A 20,563-nucleotide genomic window follows, 5' to 3' on the forward strand; every position below is an offset into this window, starting at 1 on the left:
TCTGTCTATATATATGTTTCTGGAACATACCTCTTCATCCACCTGAGGAAGGAGCAGCGCTCCGAAAGCTCGTGAAATCGAAACAAACCTGTTGGATTTTAACCTGGTGTTGTAAGACTTCTTACTGTGCTATCCCCAGTCCAACGCCGGCATCTCCATAATCAGACAAAGTCAGCATGGATTTACGAAAGAGAAATCATGCTTGACAAACCGACTAGAATTCTTTGAATATGTAACCAGCAGGGCTGACCCGGGAGAACCAATGGATGTGGTTTATTTAGAGTTTCAGAAGGCTTTCAACAAGTTCTCACATTGCAGATTACTATGTGCGATTACTATATTTCTATCCATCTCAAGACACTACCCACATGGGATTGCGGGTCATGTCTTGAGATGAATAGAAAGCTGGTTAGCAGACAGGAAGCAAAAGATTGGAATAAATGCGTCTTTTTCTGATTGGCAGGCAGTGACTAGTGGGGTACCGCAGGGATCTGTGCTAAGATCCCAACTGTTCACAAAATATATTAATGATTTGGATGAGGGATCTAAATGTATTGTCTCCAAATTTGCAGATGATGCAAAGTTGGGTGGGAGGGTGAGCTGTGAGGAGGATGCATAGATGCTTTCGCGGGTTTTGGACAGGTTGAGTGGGCATATGCATGGCAGATATAGTATAATGTGCATAAATGTGAGGTTATCCATTTTGCTAGCAAAAATAGGAAGGCAGATTATTATTTGAATGGGTGTAAATTGAGAGATGTGGATACTCAGTGAGACCTTGGTGTCCTCGTGCATCAGTCACTGAAAGTAAGCACACAGCTACAGCAGGCAGTAAAGAAGGCAAATGGTATGTTGGTCTTCATAGCGAGAGGATTTGAGTACAGGAATAGAGATGTTTTACTGCAAATGTATAGGGTGTTGGTGAGGCCACACCTGGAGTACTGTGTGCCGTTTTGGTGCCCTTATCTGAGGAAGGATGTTCTTGCTATGGAGGGAGTGCAGCAAAGGTTTACCAGACTGATTCCTGGGATGGTAGGACTGTCAGGTGAGGAGAGGCTAAGTCAGTTAAGATTATATTCATTGGTGCAACATAGTGGCGCAGTGGTTAGCATTGCTGACTCATGGCGCCGAGGTCTCAGGTTCGATCCAGGCTCTGGGTCACTGTCCGTGTGGAGTTTGCACATTCTCCCCGTGTTTGCGTGGAGGCACAAGCCAAAGATGTGCAGGGTAGGTAGATTGGCCACGCTAAATTGCCCCTTAATTGGAAAAAATTAATTGGGTACTCTGAATTTTTAAAAAAAGATTATATTCATTGGAGTTTAGAAGAACAGGATTAGATGGAATAAATTCAGAATGTCCTCGATTGTGGATAAGGGGTTAACATTATAGGACTGAGGTGAGGAGAAATGTCTTCACCCAGAGAGTGGTGAATCTGTGGAATTCGCTACCACAGAAAGTAGTTGAGGCCGAAACATTTTGTAATTTCAAGAAGGAATTAGATATAGTTCTTGGGGCTAAAAGGATCAAGGGATATGGGGGGAAGGCAGGGTCAAGGTATTGAACTTGATCATCAGCCATAATCATAATGAATGGCAGAACAGGCTCGATGGGGCAATGGCCTCTTCCTGTGTAAAGCCTCAGGCAAGCGTCCACTCGGAAGCGATGACTGGAAGAAAAGTTTTGATTTATTCTCCTTACTGTTTACATCTGGGCGGGGTATTTATTGTCCCAGCAGTCCTAGGAAAAGGGGGTGGAATGCCTCTCCCCCTCACCTGGATAAATTGTACTGAGGTGAGGCCACAGGGACTCTGAGGGTTCAGAACCGTGGGACTCCTGTAGGGTTATAACATCTTGCTTATATTTTCTATCTATGTTAGTTCCACAGCCATGGGGCTTCATCTGTTTAAAGCCATAAACAGAAAGGTCCAATTTTCTCCTGGGGTTTGAAACAAATCAGCTTTCAAAATGATGCAGAGTTTCAGCTAATAAGGGAGATCAGGGCTCGGCCCTGTAGTGATCTCTGTATATGTAAATACATGATTACTTAGTGTGCAGTCAGTACAGTCAGTTAGGGCAGCACGGTAGCATTGTGGATAGCACAATTGCTTCACAGCTCCAGGGTACAATTGCTTCACAGCTCCAGGGTCCCAGGTTTGATTCCCGGCTTGGGTCACTGCCTGTGCGGAGTCTGCACGTTCTCCCCGTGTGTGCGTGGGTTTTCTCCGGGTGCTCCGGTTTCCTAACACAGTCCAAAGATGTGCAGGTTAGGTGGATTGGCCGTGATAAATTGCCCTTTGTGTTGGGTGGGGTTACTGGGTTATGGGGATAGGGGGGAGGTGTTGACCTTGGGTAGGGTGCTCTTTCCAAGAGCCGGTGCAGACTCAATGGGCCGAATGGCCTCCGTCTGCACTGTAAATTCTATGATAATCTATGATCACTAGATGGCAACACTAACAGGGACTATATAAGCAAGCTCAAGCAGTTTTAGTGCTCTTCTCTTTGTGTGTGTTGTAGCTAGAGGATAGAATTGTGACCAGCTCCCAGTGTAGCGTATTATATTTATTGTTAATTTAATACTATCTTAGTTAATTCCAGTACTAGTCGAAGTATTAAAGTAAAGAACTCACAAGTATATTATTTTGTTACTCAATCAATAATGTCATCAACTGGAAGACTTCGACTGTTTATCATCAAGTTAAGTATAACTCGGCAAGACAAATGAGTAGCATATATATTACACCCCTGTAATTAACAAGCCCCGCCCATTATTCATTCTGATTGTTTGGAGGACCAATCGTCACCTCTTGGGCCTCAATCCACACACTTCTTATTGGTCCAGAGTTGCTGTCAATAACTCCCCGGGCATTGTGAGCTGTTAGTTCAGAGGTCACTGTGGCTTTATTGTTTCCTGTCAGCATGGCGTGTGACTTGAAGGAGAACTCGCTGTTGCCGTAAATCGGCTTCCCTTGTCCTTCTGGGTGGCAGAGGTCACGGTGAGTAAAATAATCTATCATCTTCACCCTCGATTCTTTTGCCAATTACTTTCAAGCTGTTTTTCAGGTAATAATAATAATAATCTTTATTGTCACAAGTTGACATACATTAACACTGCAATGAATGACATAATATACATCAGTACATTATGGTGCAATCACATACACACACTGATGGACATGCAGTGGGACCAACCAGCATACATAACACCGCAGCCAATCATCAGTGAGAGCACAAGCACTATAAAGACAGGGGACAGGAGAGTTCCCGCTCATTCTCGCAGCAGCCAGCACAGAGCTCACAGCCTGCAACACAGACATCCACCATGTGCTGAGTGCCTCACCATAGCTAGTGATAGGAGAGGGTCCACAGTTAAGCTGGTATTGCTTATACCCACGTTTACAGTATGTTCGCTTAGTTGAACAGTTAATCAAATAGCGTCACACCACTTCCAGCATTGTTGGCTTGTTTGTAAACTAGAACACCTAACATGACAATGAGGTTACTATGAAAATCCCCTAGTCGCCACATTCCGGAGCCTGTCCGGGTCACAGAGGGAGAATTCAGAATGTCCAATTCACCCAACAGCACGTCTTTCGGGACTTGTGGGAGGAAACCGGAGCACCCGGAGGAAACCCACAACAGACACGGGGAGAACGTACAGACTCCGCACAGACAGTGACCCAAGCCGGGAATCGAACCTGGGTCCCTGGAGCTGTGAAGCAACAGTGCTAACCACTGTGCTACGTGCCGTTGCTAATCATCAGGCCAATGGGAACAATTTCTCCCAATGGTGATGAGAACGCCTCAAAAGACGTAAACACCTCTGTCAGTTCTCTATTTAATCCCATTTTCTGCAGTCTCTCCACAAAACGGAAACCTCTCATCCCTGAGATTATTCCAGTAATTCCTCCCTGGACCCTTGCCGACTCCTTGCCATCTTTCCTAAAGTCTGGCATTCAGAATTGCACATATTTCAGTTTGGGATTCATCTGCGATTTGTAATGATTCAGTAGAACTGCCTTTCTCTGTGTGGAGTTTGCATTTTTTCCTCGTGTCTGCGTGGGTTTCTTCCGGGTGCTCGGGTTTCCTCCCACAGTCCAAAATTGAGCAGGTTCGGTGGATTGGCCATGATCAATTGCCTCTTAGTGTCCAAAAGGTTTGGTGGGGTTACTGGGTTAAGGGGATAGTTTGGGGGCCTGACCCTAGATAGGATACCCTTCCAAAGGGTCAGTGCAGTCCAGGTGTGCTGAATGGCCTCCTTCTGCACTTTAGTGATTCTGTGCCTTGTTTTTGTGCTCCATGTATCCAGTATAATCAGAGGCTGGTTTAGCTCAGTTAGCTGGTTCGTGAGTGAGGTCAACAGTGCGGGTTCAATTCCTACAGCGGCTGAGGTTATTCATGAAGGCCCCGCCTTCTCAACCTTGACCCTTTCCTGAGGTGTGTCGATCCCCAGGTTAAATCACCACCAGTCAGCTCTCTCTGTTAAAGGGGGAAGCAGCCTGTGGTCATCTGGGAACAGCTGTTCCCCTTAGTTGAAGGTGACTTTACTGGTAAACAAAGGATTCCATTAGATATTTAAAAACAATTGGATCAGCCTGGCCTAATGCACTCTGAGATATGTGTACATCCAGTCTCAGATTACTCTGTTTAAAATTGCACCATTTAGTTAAAAATGCTCCCCGTGTGTGCGTGGGTTTCCTCCAGGTGCTCCGGTTTCCTCACACAGTCCAAAGATGTGCAGGTTAGGTGGATTGGTCTTGATAAATTGCCCTTAGTGTCCAAAATTGCCCTTAGTGTTGGGAAGTTACTGGGTTATGGAGATAGGGTGGAGGTGTTGACCTTGGGTAGGGTGCTCTTTCCAAGAGCCGGTGCAGACTCAATGGGCCGAATTGCCTCCTTCAGCACTGTAAATGCTATGATACTTCCTCTCCTCATTCTTCCTTCCAAAATCGACCACTGACCATGAACCACTTTGGGATGTTCTGAGGGTGTGAAAGGTTCGAAATGAACACAAGAACTTTCTTCCTGTTTTACAGCTGATCACAGGATCACTGAAAAATACAGTGCAGAAAAGACCCTTTGGGCCATTGGATCTGCAACGCCGCATGAAAGGCACCTGTTCTGCCAATCCTAATCCCATTTGCCAGCACTTGGCCCATAGCCTCGATTGTTAAGGCATGCTAAGTGCTCATCCAGATACTTTTTAAAAGATGTGAGGCAACTTGCCTCTACTACCTCCCCCCTCAGGCAGTGTGTTCCAGACCATCACTACCCTCTGGGTAAAAAGGTTTTTTCTTAAATCCCCCTGAAGTTCCCACCCCTCACCTTGAACTTGTGTCCACTCGTAACCAACTCTTCAACGTGTGGTGTTATGCATCACTGTAAATACACAAGGGGTTAATGTAAATACACGTAGACTAGATAGACACTAGAGGGAGCACCAGAGACATCATGACACACAGACATTCAACCAATAGGTCAGTAAGATAGGACACGACCAATGGGCAGTCAAGACACATCCAGACGTGACACTACCACAAGGGGGGGCATTACACCAACCCATATAAAAGGACACAGCACACATGCTCAGTCTCTTTCCAGTGGAGACACTTAGTGAGTACAGACAGGGTTGATTGAAACACATCACACCCACCACGTGGATTGTAGCAGACTGGTTCGTCAGTCTGAGTAGCTGTAGCAGGATTAACAGGAGAGTCGAATCCAAGTAGGGGAATCGTTAACAGTTTAATAAGTGTGTTAAACCTATCTCCAAGTTTGAACCTTCCTTTGTCACACTGCTTCCTTGATGTGCATTCTATGCTACGTCAAGACCATAACAAAACACAACTAAGGGGAACAGCTATTCCCTATCTATCCCGTCCATGCCCCTCATAATCTTGTACACCTTGATGAGGTCACCCCTCAGTCAGGGGTGGCCCTGGTTAGCACTGCTGCCTCACAGCGCCGAGGTGCCAGGTTCGATCCTGGCTCTGGGTCACTGTCCTTGTGGAGTTTGCACATTCTCCCCGTGTTTGCGTGGGTCTGACCCCCACAACCCAAAGATGTGCAGGGTAGGTGGATTGGCCACGCTTAAATTGCCCCTTAATTGGAAAAATAAAAATAATTAGGTATTGTAAATTTATTTTTAAAAATGTGTTATCTTCTTTCTGAATGTAATTGTTTTTAGTTAGATTGTAATTTCCTGGATATTGTAAGGATCCGGCTGGAACTCCTCAGAAATTAGTCTCCCACCAAAGGGAACAGGAGTTGGATTTGTGGGAGGTTTAATATAGAAAGTTACTGAAATTAATAATAATAATCACTTATTGTCACAAGTAGGCTTCAATGAAGTTACTGTGAAAAGCCCCTAGTCGCCACAGTCCGGCATCGACTTTCGGTGGCGGCCATGGAGTGAGTGGTCGCACATAAGGTGGCTCCTGCCTGCGGACTGGGTCTTTGGCATTTTTTTGCCCCTTTTTACGGGAGTGGTGCAGGTGGAAAACTGATAATATTGAGGAAACGGTTTTCATCTCTGATGGGTGATGTTGAAGAGTTACCAGACGAGGAGTGAGCAAGGGTCATTCTTTGGTCCTGGAGGAGGGGAAAAGATGGAGGTGAGGCCTGTGGCATGGTTGCGCGCAAAATGTCGACGGAGGAATTGGTCGAGTTCCTTTTGGCCGAACTTAAGAAACAAAAGCTGGCGGTCATGGAGGACTTGGAAAGAGTGGCAGACCAATTCGGGCTGCCTTGGGGAGGGTGGAACAGCGGCTGATGACCCAGAACGTGGTGATCCACATGGGTCATCTGTCCAACATCATCAACATGTTGAAGGACAAGATCAAAGACTTGATGAACATCTCAAGTAGGCGGAATCTGAGGGTTGTGCGGCTGCCCGAAGGCATTGAGGATTACTGTTCGAGCAGTCGGTGGGGGAGGGGGTCTTTGACTGCCCCCCTGAAGTGGACCGGACTCATCAGTCTTTGAGAAAGAAGCTGAGAGCTGGGGAACCGCCACGGGCAATTTATAATAATAATCCGCAGTGGGTTAGCCCTATAGTCTCACGGCGCCGAGATCCCAAGTTCGATCCCGGCTCTGGGTCACTGTCCGTGTGTAGTTTGCACATTCTCCCCGTGTTTGCGTGGGTTTCACCCCCACAACCCAAAGATGTGCAGGGTAGGTGGATTGGCCACACTAAATTGCCCCGTAATTGGAAAAAAAATGAGTTGGGTACTCTAAATTTACTAAAATAATAATAATAATCTTTATTGTCACAAGTAGGCTTACATTAACACTGCAATGAAGTTACTGTGAAAATCTCCCAGTCGCCACACTCTGGCGCCTGTTCGGGTACACTGAAGGAGAACTCAGAATTATCGTACAGCTCCATTGGTATTTGGACAAGGAAAAGATCCTGAGGTGGGCAAAGGAGGCGAGTGAATATAGCTGGGGAAGCCATACTGCCCGTTTCTGTCAAAACCTGCGAGCGGAGCAGCCAAGAGAAGGGCCGGGTTTAAGGGGCTGCTCTTTTCAGGAGCAAGGTGCGGTTTGGCATGATGTACCCGGCTCGCTTGTGGGTCACGCATGGGGGACGAGAACATTATTTTGATACATCGGAGGATGCGAACAACTTTATAAAGGACCATGGACTGGAGGACAATTGGGGATTTTGGGTGGGTTCACCTGTGCAGTTGAGCTGTGCAACAGTAGTCAGCGGGCTGAGGGCTTGTTTGTGTCTCTTGCTACTTTTCATTTACTTTGTATAGTTTTGGAGTTTTGTAAGATCTGCCACCCAGCGTGTGGGGTGTGGGCTTTGGGGGTGTGAAACATTTGTTGGGTATGGTGAGGAGCACAGGGTGGTGGGGGGAGGTGATGTGGGGATGAAGAGGTTTGGTGATGCGAGTTTGAAGTAAGGTGTGAAGCAGGGGGGGGGGGGGGGGGGGAGTATATGGGTCTTTTTGTAAATAAAGTTTGTTTTAAGCCTCAGGTGGTGGGGGGTTTGGGGGGGTCACCCTGCTAGCAGAAATTATGGCTATTGGTGGGGATGGGTTGTATTTTTCTGTTTTCTTTCTTTTTTGTTTGGGTTGGGATAGTGAGCCTGGGCGGTAGGATTTTCTTTGTGTAGGATGGGGACAGGGTTAGTGCGTAGGGAAGGCAGGAGGGATGGGCTGCTGACGTAAAAGGTCTCTTTTTAAAAAAAAAAATCTTTGATTGGCATTTTCAATTTTACATAATAAAACTTTGCGTGCAATGTTCAGTTTCTGCAGTTCTTCTGTACATACAATCGTTCTTGATGTTCCTCTCCCCCCCTTTCCCCCCTCCCTGACCCCTGTTCTCCCCTTTCCTTTTGTGGTTTCTGTTACAGCCTTGTGGGTTCAGGGGGTGGGACCTCCCCTCCCCCTACTCTTCCCCCCTCCCCCCCCCCATGCTTCCTCCTGTGGTTCCCCTGAGATTCCCCCTCTCTTCCTCCCCCCTTCCCTTTGTACCTCTTAACATAGAACATACAGGCCATTCGGCCCATCATGTCTGCACCGACCCACTTAAGCCCTCACTTCCACCCTATCCCCGTAGCCCAATAACTCCTCCTAACCTTTCGTTTTGGACACCAAGGGCAATTGTGCATGGCCAATCCACCTAGCCTGCACGTCTTTGGATTTAAGAGTTGTCTCTGTCTGCTCTCTCCCGTCTCTCATTTTTTTCCCTAGTCGCTGTTGGCCTCGAACAGGTCTTGGAACAAGCCACCGAATTGCCCCCATGCTTTGAGGAAGCTTTCTTCCGATCCTCGGACGGTGAACTTGATCTTCTCCAGGTGGAGAAATTCCGCCAGGTCTGCCAGCCAGTCTGCAGCTGTGGGTGGTGCTGCTGATCGCCAGCCGAGCAGGATTCTCCGGCGTGCGATCAGGGAAGCGAAAGCAAGGGCATCGGCCCCCTTCCCCATGTGTAGTTCTGGCTGTTTTGATCCCCCGAAGATTGCCATTCCTAGGCACGGCTCCACCCTCACCCCCATAACCTTGGACATTACCTCGAAGAAGGCTTTCCAGAACCCTACAGGTCTGGGGCAAGCGCAGACCACGTGGGTGTGGTTAGCCGGGCCTCCCTGGCACTGTTCACATTTATCTTCCATCTCCGAGAAGAACCAGTTCATTCGGGTTCTGGTTAGGTGCGCTCTGTGCACCAGTTTCAACTGCATGAGGCTGAGCCTTGCAAAGTAGGAGGTGGAGTTGGCCCTGCTCAGTGCTTCGGTCCAGAGTCCCCAGCCCACTTCTGTCCCCAATTCGTCCTCCCATTTTCATCTGGCTTCGTCCAGTGGCAGTCTCGCCCTGTCCATACGTTTTCCCGCAATTTCCCCCTTCCTTCCTGAGCGTGTTTGTCAAGTTCTCTAGTAATGTGGTTCTCAGGGCCCTGGGCTGTCCGGCTGTCTCCTTGCGGAGAAAGTACTTTAACTGGGGGTGTCTAAGTTCCTGTCCTGTCGGTAGTTCCATGTCCTTAATGTAGCGACCACAACTGGGCAGGATTTGTGTTTCGTCGGGAGGGATGGGAGCACTGCCGTGGTGAGGGCCCGGAGGGTGTTAAAGGTTTCTTTACAGAGTAATTGGATGGGGGGGGGGGGTGGCCATCCTGGGTTGGCCGAGAGGTGGGCGAGGTAGGGACTTGGACGGGTCCATTAGGATTTGGGACATTGCTGATCAGGGTGGGGAGATGGAATGTGATGGGACTGAATGAGCCAATCAAATGTGTCACTCCATGGCCACCAACGGAAGTCGAAGGGGCGCCAGTTATCATCTAATATTAGGAGGTTCTTAAATGCGGTGATGATGCCCCCGATGGGTCAGGAAACGGAGGTGATAATATTCGTGAACGCGGAGAGATGCGGGAAAGGCGTTTGGTCAGGTTGAGTGGGAGTACCTTTTTGAGGTATCATTTTGTCAGCCTGTTCCTGCTGCACCGATCTAATTTCTTCCTATCTTGACTCCATACTCTCTCCTCTTGTCCAGTCTCTTCCAACCTACATCCGTGATTCCTCCAATGCCCTACACCATATCTTCCAGTTCCCCGGCCCTAAGCGCCTCCTCTTTCCCATGGATGTCCAATCCCTCTAGACCTCCATTCCCCACCAGGACGGTCCGAGGGCTCTCGACTTCTTCCTCGAACAGAGGCCTGAACAATCCCCCATTTTTCAACACTCTCCTCCGTCTGGCTGACCTTGGCCTCTCATTGAACAATTTCTCCTTTAACATGTCTCATTTCCTCCGAACCAAAGGTGTGGCTATGGGTACTCGCATGGGTCCCAGTTTAGCCTGTCTCTTCATGGGGTATGTGGAACATTCCTTGTTCCAGTCCTACTCCGGCCCCATTCCACAACTCTTTTATTGGTACATCGACAACTGTTTTGATACTGTTTCATGTTCCGTTTGGATGGGAAAAATGTATTAACTTCGCTTCCAATTTCTTCCCCTCAATCACCTTCACATGGTCATCTCAGACACTTCCCTTCTCTTCCTTGATCTTTCTTTTTCACTTTCTGGGGATAGACTGTCCACTCATATCCATTACAAACCTAACGACTCCCACAGCTACCTCGGCTACAGCCCTTCACACCCCAGCCTGTAAGGACTCCATCCCATTCTCTCAGTTCCTTCGCCTCTGTTCAGATGATGCCACTTTCCAAAACAGTGCTGCTGACATGTCTTCATTTTTCTTTAACCATAGCTTCCCACCCACTGTGGTCAACAGGGTTCTCGGCCGTGTCCAACCCTTCTCCCACACCTCTTCTCGAATTCCCTCTCCTCCCTCCCAGAACCAGGGTAGGGACACCTTGTCCTCACTTTTCACCCCAACAGCCTCTGGATTCAAAGAATCGTCCTCCGCCAGTTCCGCCAACCCCAGCATGATTCCACCACCAAACACATCTTCCCCTCACTCCCTCGGTCAGCATTTCACAGGGACAGTTCCCTCTGAGATACCCTGGTCCACTCCTCCATCACCCCCAACATCTCACCCTCTTCCCACTGCACCTTCTCATGCAATCGCAGAAGGTGTAACACCTGCCCCTCTACCTCCTCTCTGCTCATCATCTCAGGCCCTAAACACTCTTTTCAAGAGAGGCAGCGCTTCACATGCACCTCCTTCAATTTGATCTATTGCATTCGCTGCTCCCAGAGTAGTCTACTCTACTCTACATTGGAGAGACTAAACACAGACTGGGTGACCGCTTTGCAGAACACCTCCAGTCTGTCTGCAAGCAGGACCAGACCTTCCTGTCGCTTGCCATTTCAATTCACCATCCTGCTCTCACGTTCACATGTCCGTCCTTGGCCTGCTGTAATGTTCCAGTGAAGCCCAGCGCAAACTGGAGGACCAACACCTCATCTTCCGATTAGGCACGTTACAGCCTTCCGAACATAACATTGAGTTCAACAACTTCAGACTGTGAACTCTCTCCACCACCTTTACCCCATTTTTATTTCTATGAATTTATTTTCATTTCTTCCATTGATGTTTTCCCCTCACCATTATACCCCTCTCCCCACTCCACTTGGGCCAACTGTTCCTAGCTGCCCTTTATACACTGCTCGCCTTTGCTCTGCCATTAACACATTTTAATCTCTTTATGTGCCACTATCAGCATCCTTTCATAGACTTAATCTCCTCCATTTCCATTCCTTTTATCTTCTGTCCTCGACATGTTTGTCCATCTCCATCTATCGCTGGCCGCCTATTCAGCTCCACCGCTCTAATCACCCCCCCGCCCCCCCCACCCTCGCAAGTATAAATCTGACCCCATTTCCAGTTCTCTCTAACTTTGACAAAGAGTCATCCAGATTCAAAACATTAGCTCCCTTCTCGCTCCACAGAGGCTGTCAAGACATGTGGAGATTGTCCAGTATTTTCTGTTTTTGTTTCGGATTCCAGCATACTCAGTAATTTGCTGGTTTTGAGCCGGGGTTTATTGATTGATTAGATTGTTGTACAGCAAGTGTTCGCACTAATGCAACAAGTTTGGGGTATTTTTGTTTGCATCAGGGAATAATTGGGTACTCTAAATTTTTTTTTTTAAACAAGATTATTATTATTAAATTTTAACAGGACTAGACAGGGTAGATGCAGGAAGGATGTTCCCGTTGGTGGGGGTGTCCAGAACCAGGGGTCACAGTCTGAAGATATGGACAATTTAGGACAGAGATGAAGAAGAATTTCTCCACCCAGCCTTTGGAATTTGTTACCACAGGAAGCAGTTGAGGCCAAAACATTGCATGCTTTCAAGAAACAGTTAGATATAGCAATTAGGGTGAAGGGAATCCAAGGATATGGGGGCAAACGGGATTAGGCTATAGAGTTGGCTGATCAGCCGTAATCACAATGAATGGCGGAGCTGATTCGATGGGCCAAATGGCCTCTTCTTGCTCCTAATTTCTATGTTAATATTATGAAAAGCATGCAACTTGGTGGTTATACAAAGTGTGTAAATTGCAATACTTATATAATATCCTGAAAAGAAAACTCATTCTTATTTCTATGAGAGAATCACAAACGTAAACTTTTATATAATACAAATAGTAGACTTTAAGAGAGAACTTGAACATCCATCATAGTAATATTACCTTGATCCCTGTTAGGTTCAGGACTCATTTCACATTACCAAAACTCTCTCCTAACCAAATCTAATAATTCAAAATGAAGTGGAAATATATATTTTTTAAATATATTTTATTCTAAACACAGTCACACACATAACATCTCAAAATAAACATGGTACATATAGTTTGTTCATTTTTCCCCCTTTAAATCCCTCACCGTCCCATGTCTGCCCTAGTTTCGGACCTATAGAGCTCCCGATAAAAGGCCTCTAATTTATTTCCTCTGGCTCCGTCACCAACTTCCCCCCGCCACCCTTGCCTGAACAATTTCCCTTGCTGCTGCCTCAGTTGATGGGCTAGCAGGCGACTAGCCTTCTTCCCATACTCATACTGTACTCACTTAACCAGTGTAGCTGGCCCACTGCCTTCTCCGTTGTCAACCGATCGAACCGGCCCTGCAATTCCCTAGTGAGTATCAGCGCTCCACCTCCACAATAATGTCCAACAACCTCTGCCTCTCCACTCTATTTCTATGGATCGCAACCCCCCTCAACTTCGAATCAAGCCCCAAGTGGAACGTTTGCCCCACCCAACCCATCCTTATCCACATCTGATCTTTCATTCATGGGTGTGTTTCCTGCAGGAAAATCACATCTGCCCTCAGACTCTTTAGGTGCGCAAACACCCGGGACCGTTCAATTGGACCATTTAACCCATGTACATTCCATGTTACAACCCTCCCTCTTTGCGAAGGTCCGGCATCATCGTCTTACCCAAACGTCCGTCCCCTCGCTAACCTGGGCCCATCCAAAATGTCTTCCTCCTCTATCCTCATCTAACTCAACCGACAAGCCACGTGCATCACGCTCTTTCTCCCCCAAACTCCTCCCTCCCCACTGTCACCCCCCCCCTCCCCCGCCCCAAATCTCCATTCAGGGCACCCACCACAGTCCCTGCCCCCCTCCATGCTTCTGTTCACTGGCTTATCCTGCTATCATGGCGACTCCCACCTGGAGCCCAAACAAAAGGCTCCAGCTAACTCTCCGACCTACCAACCCCCCACTCGGCTTGCATCATAACATCCCTTCCCCAAGTCCCCCTTATGCAAACCAAACAACCGACCGCATCGCCCAAATTCCATGTACATAAAACATCCCTAATAATAACTCTGAAAAACCACATACATCAAAATATTAATTACGATCAAGCATAAACACAAACATAACAAGCCATAAACATTATAGAAGGTACAAACGTCTCCCCCTTAGCCCTCCCCAACCCATGCTCCTTAACAAAGTCATTTGCCTCCTCCGGCGTCAAGAAATAACGCTCCCAGCCCTTGAAAGTGTCCAAGGTTTGGCCAGGTACAGCATCCCAAACCTTGCTCTGCTTTGGCCTTATTGAATCTGCCCGCTATTGAACCTGTCTCTTGGCCAGGTCAGGAACAATGTCCTGATAGATCCAGATCTAATTCCTTTCCCCGACTCATCCTGGCCCATCTCAGAATTTTTCTTTGTCCTGGAAATTATGCATACGCACAATCACCATCCAAGGCGATACACAGCCCACATTCTCTGCCTCAAAGATTGGTGGGCAGGATCCACCTCCGGGGCCTTGTCGAAGATCCTCTCCTCCGACAGCTTCTCAAACATCTTTGCAACGTAGCCCACGGCATTCGTTCCCTCCACCCCTTCCGGCAGGCACGATACACAGATTCTACCGCCTCGACCGATTCTCCTGGTCATACACCCTCACACACGGCACCTTACAGGCCTCACCCAGGATTGCCACCTCCACTGACAAGATCCAGTCACTCTGGTCCGACATCACCCTTGCGCCTCCAACCGCTTCTCCACCCGATCCAGGGTCCCGCAAAGAGGTGCTACTGCCCCCTCAATCGCTCTCGACCCGTCTCCCTGCATCTCCTTTCATTGCTGCCAAAATCCCTCTTTCATAAAGCTCATCAATTGCATCACAGGCAGTGTGCCGGCCATGACGCTCCTTCCCCCATCCCCCCGCCATCTTTCGCATAGATGCTGCACCATGAGTATCCTCCAAATCCTGAGCCAGGGCTGTCACTGACTTTAACCAGGTTTGAAACCCTGCCGTCATTTCAATCTGGGGGAGAAACAATCACCACTCCACAGTCCTCACACCTTATCCACAAAACAAATCATCTATGAAATGGGCAGAAAGGACGAAAACCTCCAAGCAGGAGCCACCTCGTGTGCGACTGATCAGACAATGGCCGCCACCGGAAGTCAAGTGGAAATATTTAGAACAAAATTTTTTTTTTTAATGGTACTTTCGAGTACCCAATTATTTCTTTCCAATTAAGGGGCAATTTAGTGTGGCCAATCCACCTAACCAGCACGTCTTTGGGTTTTGGGGGTGAAGCCCACGCAGACACAGAGAATGTGCAATCTCGACACAGGCAATGACCTGTGGCCGGGATCGAACCCGGGTCATCAGCGCTGTGAGGCAGCAGTGCTAACCACTGCACCAACATACTGCTCCAAAACAAATATTTTGATGTATGTAATTGAAAGATGGTGTGGAAGTCAGTCATTTGCTCAATAATAGACCATCCTTAATCATCATCCCATATTCGGTGAGAAGACATGATTATTTTAATAAGGTTACCCTATTCAACTTCTAAGACATGTTTTTCTGAATTTATTCTTGAAAAACTAGGATTGTGTAACTAATGAATCCAGTAAGATAATAAGACTTGAGGGCCTTGCATTCCTTGATCTTATTGTGGTTTTACTTATCTGAATTCACATTGTACTTTAGTGTGAGTTGTCATTGTTAAAACCTTTGGTGCTAGATGTCATTGTAAGAACCCTTATGGTAGTGGCTCAAGGTGTGCGGAATCTTTATTAGCAATGTCACATTAATATGAAGGGAGTTGGCCGTGTATATGTTTGGTCAACTTTGGTCTTAGAGGAATGCTTTTTATTATTTATTTTTAAAACAATCCAATTAAGGGGCAATTTAGCATGGCCAATCCACCTACCCTGCACATCTTTGTTGTGGGGGTGAGACTCACACAGACATGGGGAGAATGTGCAAACTCCACACGAACAGTGACCTGTGTCCTCAGCACTATGAGGGAGCAGTGCCCCCCTCCCATAACTTTAGAGTACCCAATTCATTTTTTCCAATTAAGGGGCAATTTAACGTGGCCAATCCACCTATCCTGCACATCTTTGGGTTGTAGGGCCAAACCCATGAAAACACGGGGAAAATGTGCAAACTCCACACGGACAGTGACCCGGAGCCGGGATCGAACCTGGGTCCTCGGCGCCGTGAGGCTGCAGGGCTAACCCACTTCGCCACTGTGCTGAGGCAGCAGTGCTAACCACTGCGCCGTTGTGCCACCCCTGTCTGTAGCTTTTCCTGAAAAGTCATTTTTAAATTAATTTCTTGGATCGATCCCATATAATGAATCCCTTGTTCTTTTACATTTGCTTAATATTAAACTCCAGCCAGTTAAAGATGTTGTTAGATAGTGTCAGAGCATCAATCCTGGATGTGATTAACAGCAGCACTAACAGCAGCATCCAAATCCTGCGGTCGTTTATGAACTCGCTGATGTGTCACGAGTTGGGATGACCAAGGGAACCCCTTTCCACACACTGAGCAGCTGAACAGTCTCTCTCCAGTGTGAATTCGCTGGTGGGCTTTGAGGGTGGATGACTGTCTGAAGCTCTTTCCACACTGAGTGCATTTGAATGGATTCTCCTCGGTGTGAATTCGCTGGTGTATCAGGCAGTTGGCAGACGTTGTGAATCCCTTCCCACACACAGAGCAGGTGAATGGCCTCTCCCCAGTGTGAACTCGCTGGTGTACAACGAGTTCAGATGACGATCTGAAACTCTTCCCACAGGAAGTGCAGCAAAATGGCTTCTCCCCCGTGTGAACTCGCTGGTGGGACCAAAGGCCGGATGACTTTGTGAATCCTTTCCCACAAATGGAACAGGTGAAAGGCCTTTCCCCAGTGTGAATTCGTTGGTGTGAAGTGAGGTCGGAAGACTGCCCAAAACTCTTTCCACAGGTGGTGCAGCTGAACGGCTTCTCCCCAGTGTGAACTCGCTGGTGTGACCAAAGGCCAGATGACTGAGTGAATCCCTTCCCACAAATAGAGCAGATGAATGGCCTCTCCCCAGTGTGAATTCGCTGGTGTGCAGTGAGGTCGGAAGATTGACCGAAACTCCTTCCACAATGAGTGCAGCTGAATGGCTTCTGTCCAGTGTGAATTTGCTGGTGCAACTTGAGGCTGGCTGACTGAGTAAATCCCTTCCCACAAACAGGGCAAGTAAATGGCTTCTCTCCAGTGTGAGTGCGTTGGTGTGCAGTTAGTGTTGATGACTGCCTGAAGCTCTTTCCACAGAAAGTGCAGCTGAATGGCTTCTCCTCAGTGTGAATTCTCCTGTGTACCATCAGGCTGGTTGACTGAGTGAATCCCATCCCACACTCAGAGCAGGTGAATGGTTTCTCCCCAGTGTGAACCCGCTTGTGGGCGCTGAGGTTGGATGAAGACCTGAACCTCTTTCCACAGGAAGTGCAGCTGAACGGCTTCTCTCCAGTGTGATTTCTCTGGTGTGTTAAGAGAGCTGATAGCCGAGTAAAGCCCTTCCCACAAATGGAACAGGTGAATGGCCTCTCCCCAGTGTGATCTCGCTGATGTGACAAAAGCCCGGAAGACTGAGTAAAGCCCTTCCCACATATGGAGCAGGTGAATGGCTTCTCCCCAGTGTGTTTGCGTCGATGTATTTCCAGTAGGCATGGATAATGGAATCCTTTACCACAATCCTCACATTTCCACGGTCTCTCTGTGGTGTTGGATCCAGTGTGACTGCGTCGATGGTATTCCAGCCGGGATGGATAATTGAATTTCTTCCCACAGTCTTCACATTTCCACAGTTTCTCCATGCTGCGGCTGTTGATCAGTTGAAGCTTCCTCCTCACACAGAGCACATGTACAGTTTATCCCCAGTGTGAATGGTGATGAGTTTTGAGACTGTGTAATTGGTTAAAGCTCTTTCTACAGTCAGTTCACTGTGTGTGTGACACAAGTCACAGACTTGTGTGTGTGTCTCGGTGCTTTTCCAGTTACACTGTTGTTCGAAATATTTTCCCACAGACAGAACTGTCAAACATTTCTCCTTCCACATTCAAAGATCGATGATATTCAGCTCCTGTTGAATCTGCCAGGTTTTTTGACGTGGCGTTTGATTTGATTTTCTGACTGTAAACACTCCCCTAGAAAAGGATTTGAAAAGAGTCATCTCTGTCAGTACAGGATAGAAATTGAGAACAGACAATTCTAGTTTCTCTGGAATATCCTTTCCCCAAGTCTGTCAATCCCAGACTGTCTCTCATGGGAAAGACCTGACCCCTGTCCAAGATGGCGGCGGCCGGTTGCCTGGGTAACCCGGGCCTGTCACCGGAGAGGAAGCCCCGCCTCCCGGATCCACCCTGACTCCCACTCGCAAGATGGCGGCCAGTGAGCCCGCTGGCCCCGGGCCTGTGACCGCGGGCAGCCGGCTGGGGTAAACACCGGCCCTGCGGCTTCTTTTTCGGTGCCTCAAGCCGACCCAGAAGTTGAGGAAGTTTGCAGTGCAGCCGTGGTTTCCATTCCTACCCTGTGCGCACAATCTCCTCCCGGACCGTCCGCGCCTCCTCACTCTCTCGCCTTGACTAACACTGAGCATGCTCAGAGCACACGACCACGCTGCACCTGCGCACTGGCCTCCTATACTGATTGACAGGGGGCTTTCTGCAGCGCGGGCGGGTCTGGGAAAAGCAACTGCCATTGAGAGCAATGCGTGAGCTGGAAGACTTTTTCCAGTTGGTAAAACGGAAGATCCCCGGAGAAAGAGGATAATGGACACGAAGCAGATTGAGGGTTTCTAGTTTTCTTAAAATACAGAAGCACATCAATCTAATAGGATATCACTTACACAGGAACAGCCTGCAGCCTGAGAATCCATCCGTTTATAGCCAATGTTTAAAGAGCTGGGACAAGGAAACTATCACATTAAAATTAGTGATATATTTGTTTACCGTACATAATTGTGGCTTGGGTCACATTCCATGTTCATGCAAACCATAGGTTTACTAACCCACTCCCTGCAGATCTCTTTTAGCTCCGAGCATTTTGACACCTGCGTTACCTTTATCAGTCTTGAGTGCTCAGCTCAGGCTGTCAGCATTCAGTCACCCCTGCACTGGGGCCCAGGGTTTTAATTCTAGCGGGGAAAATAACCTGCCTCGCCTGCACTGGTACGCTGCATTTCTCGTATATCACCGTGTAATAGAAAAGTTACAACACAGTTTGAAGGCATTCAAAAAATCATGTCTTTGCCAACTTTTTACAAGAACAACTCATGAATCCATAGATTCCATAGGCTCCCTCGTGCAGAAGGAGACCATTCGGCCCATCGAGTCTGCACCAATCCTCTAAAAAAGCACCCCACCTCGGCCCATGCCCCCCCCCTCCCCCCATCCCTGTAACCACCTAATCTTTCAACACTAAAGAGAACTTTTTTTGCATGGTTAATCCATCTAATCTTTGGACTGTGGGAGGAAATCGGAGCACCAGAAGGAAATCCATGCAGACATGGGGGGAGCATGCAAACTCCACACAGACAATGACCCAAGTCCAGAATTGAACCCACTTCCATTTCATTGGTAAATAAAGCTGTAGATGTTTTTCTATTCAGAGAATTGTCAAATTTTCTTTTTAAGGCCTCACTTGAGTCTGCCTCCATCACATTTTCAGGCCGTGATTTCCATGATGCAGCATATCATTTTGTGTCCTCACATCACGATTGTTTCTTTTTATAATAAGAAGTCTTACAACAGGTTAAAGTCCAACAGGTTTGTTTCAAATCACTAGCTTTCGGAGCACTGCTGCTTCCTTCACCTGAGAAGGAGCAGTGCTCCTAAAGCTAATGATTTGAAACAAACCTGTTGGACTTTAACCTGGTGTTGTAAGACTTCTTACTGTGCTCACCCCAGTCTAACGCAGGCATGACCACATCTTTTTATAATGACCTTAAATAAGTGCCCTCTGGTTCTAAGCTTACCCTGAATATGACTTACTGGAACAAACCTCGACTGCAGATGCTTAGTTTTAATGTGTAAAAGTGCCTTTACGATTGAGAACTGTTTAATAAAGTTATAAGAATTATTTGTGGCTTCCCCATCTGATGTTTACTTGAATTCCTGGAACATTGTGCCCCTTATTCCCAGTATTAGTCTGGTTGGTTGGTGTGAAGCAAAATGTCGTCACCCTTATCGGACAGGAAGTATCTCCATGTGTGTATGAGCCCTGGTAAAAGCTGACATCTGCACAACCGCCCACTCTTATCCTTTGTAGCAAGATGAAAAGTCTGCTGCTTTCCAGCTCCCTTCCTTTCCTGTCACAAATATCCTCAGATAGTTCACAAATTCCTTGTGTACATCATTATCCAACTTTAAATACTTCAATCGATATAACAAACTGTTAGTTCACAGGAATCAGTTCTGAAATATTGTCAGTCTTGTGGACCAGGTGGTCATGTGGTTGCTGGGATGACCCGGATACAAAAGGTGTCATAATTCAGTAGCGCAGGAATTCTCCCCAGGGTGCAGGCAGACACAGAGCATGTAAGAGCTGTTCAGTATTACCAGTAAACCTATATTGTTGTTAGTCCTTTGTTGCCAGTTATTGCAACCCAGTTCTTTTACAAGCATGGTTTAAAGCTTCCAGTAGTAATACGCTGACCCAGATCTTCCCACTTAAAGCACCTGATCTCTAGATTTTAATATAATTGTTTAATGTGGCATGTAGAAAACAGATATAATGTAACATAATTTGGAATTTATTTAGCATATCTCATTATGTTGTCAAATTATGTTAGTTATATAGAACGTTGGTTTGGGCCACATTTGGATTACTGTGTCCAATTCTGGTCACCACACTACCAGAAGGATGTTGA

The 20,563-nt window shown here is 47.3% G+C and overlaps 1 protein-coding gene across 1 annotated transcript in view; it reads right to left on the minus strand.

Moving 5' to 3' along the window:
* Positions 1–18,284, minus strand: part of LOC140417915 (uncharacterized) — a 67,581-nt gene extending 49,297 nt beyond the window's left edge. Inside the window, 1 exon segment of the mRNA XM_072501348.1 lies at positions 16,100–18,284. Within this exon segment, the coding sequence (XP_072357449.1) occupies positions 16,100–17,510 (1,411 nt within the window). The 5' untranslated portion in view covers positions 17,511–18,284.
* Positions 18,285–20,563: the final 2,279 nt, after the last annotated feature.

The sequence above is a fragment of the Scyliorhinus torazame genome, chromosome 5 (genome assembly GCF_047496885.1).
Source record: "Scyliorhinus torazame isolate Kashiwa2021f chromosome 5, sScyTor2.1, whole genome shotgun sequence".
NCBI classification, from domain to species: Eukaryota; Metazoa; Chordata; class Chondrichthyes; order Carcharhiniformes; family Scyliorhinidae; genus Scyliorhinus; species Scyliorhinus torazame.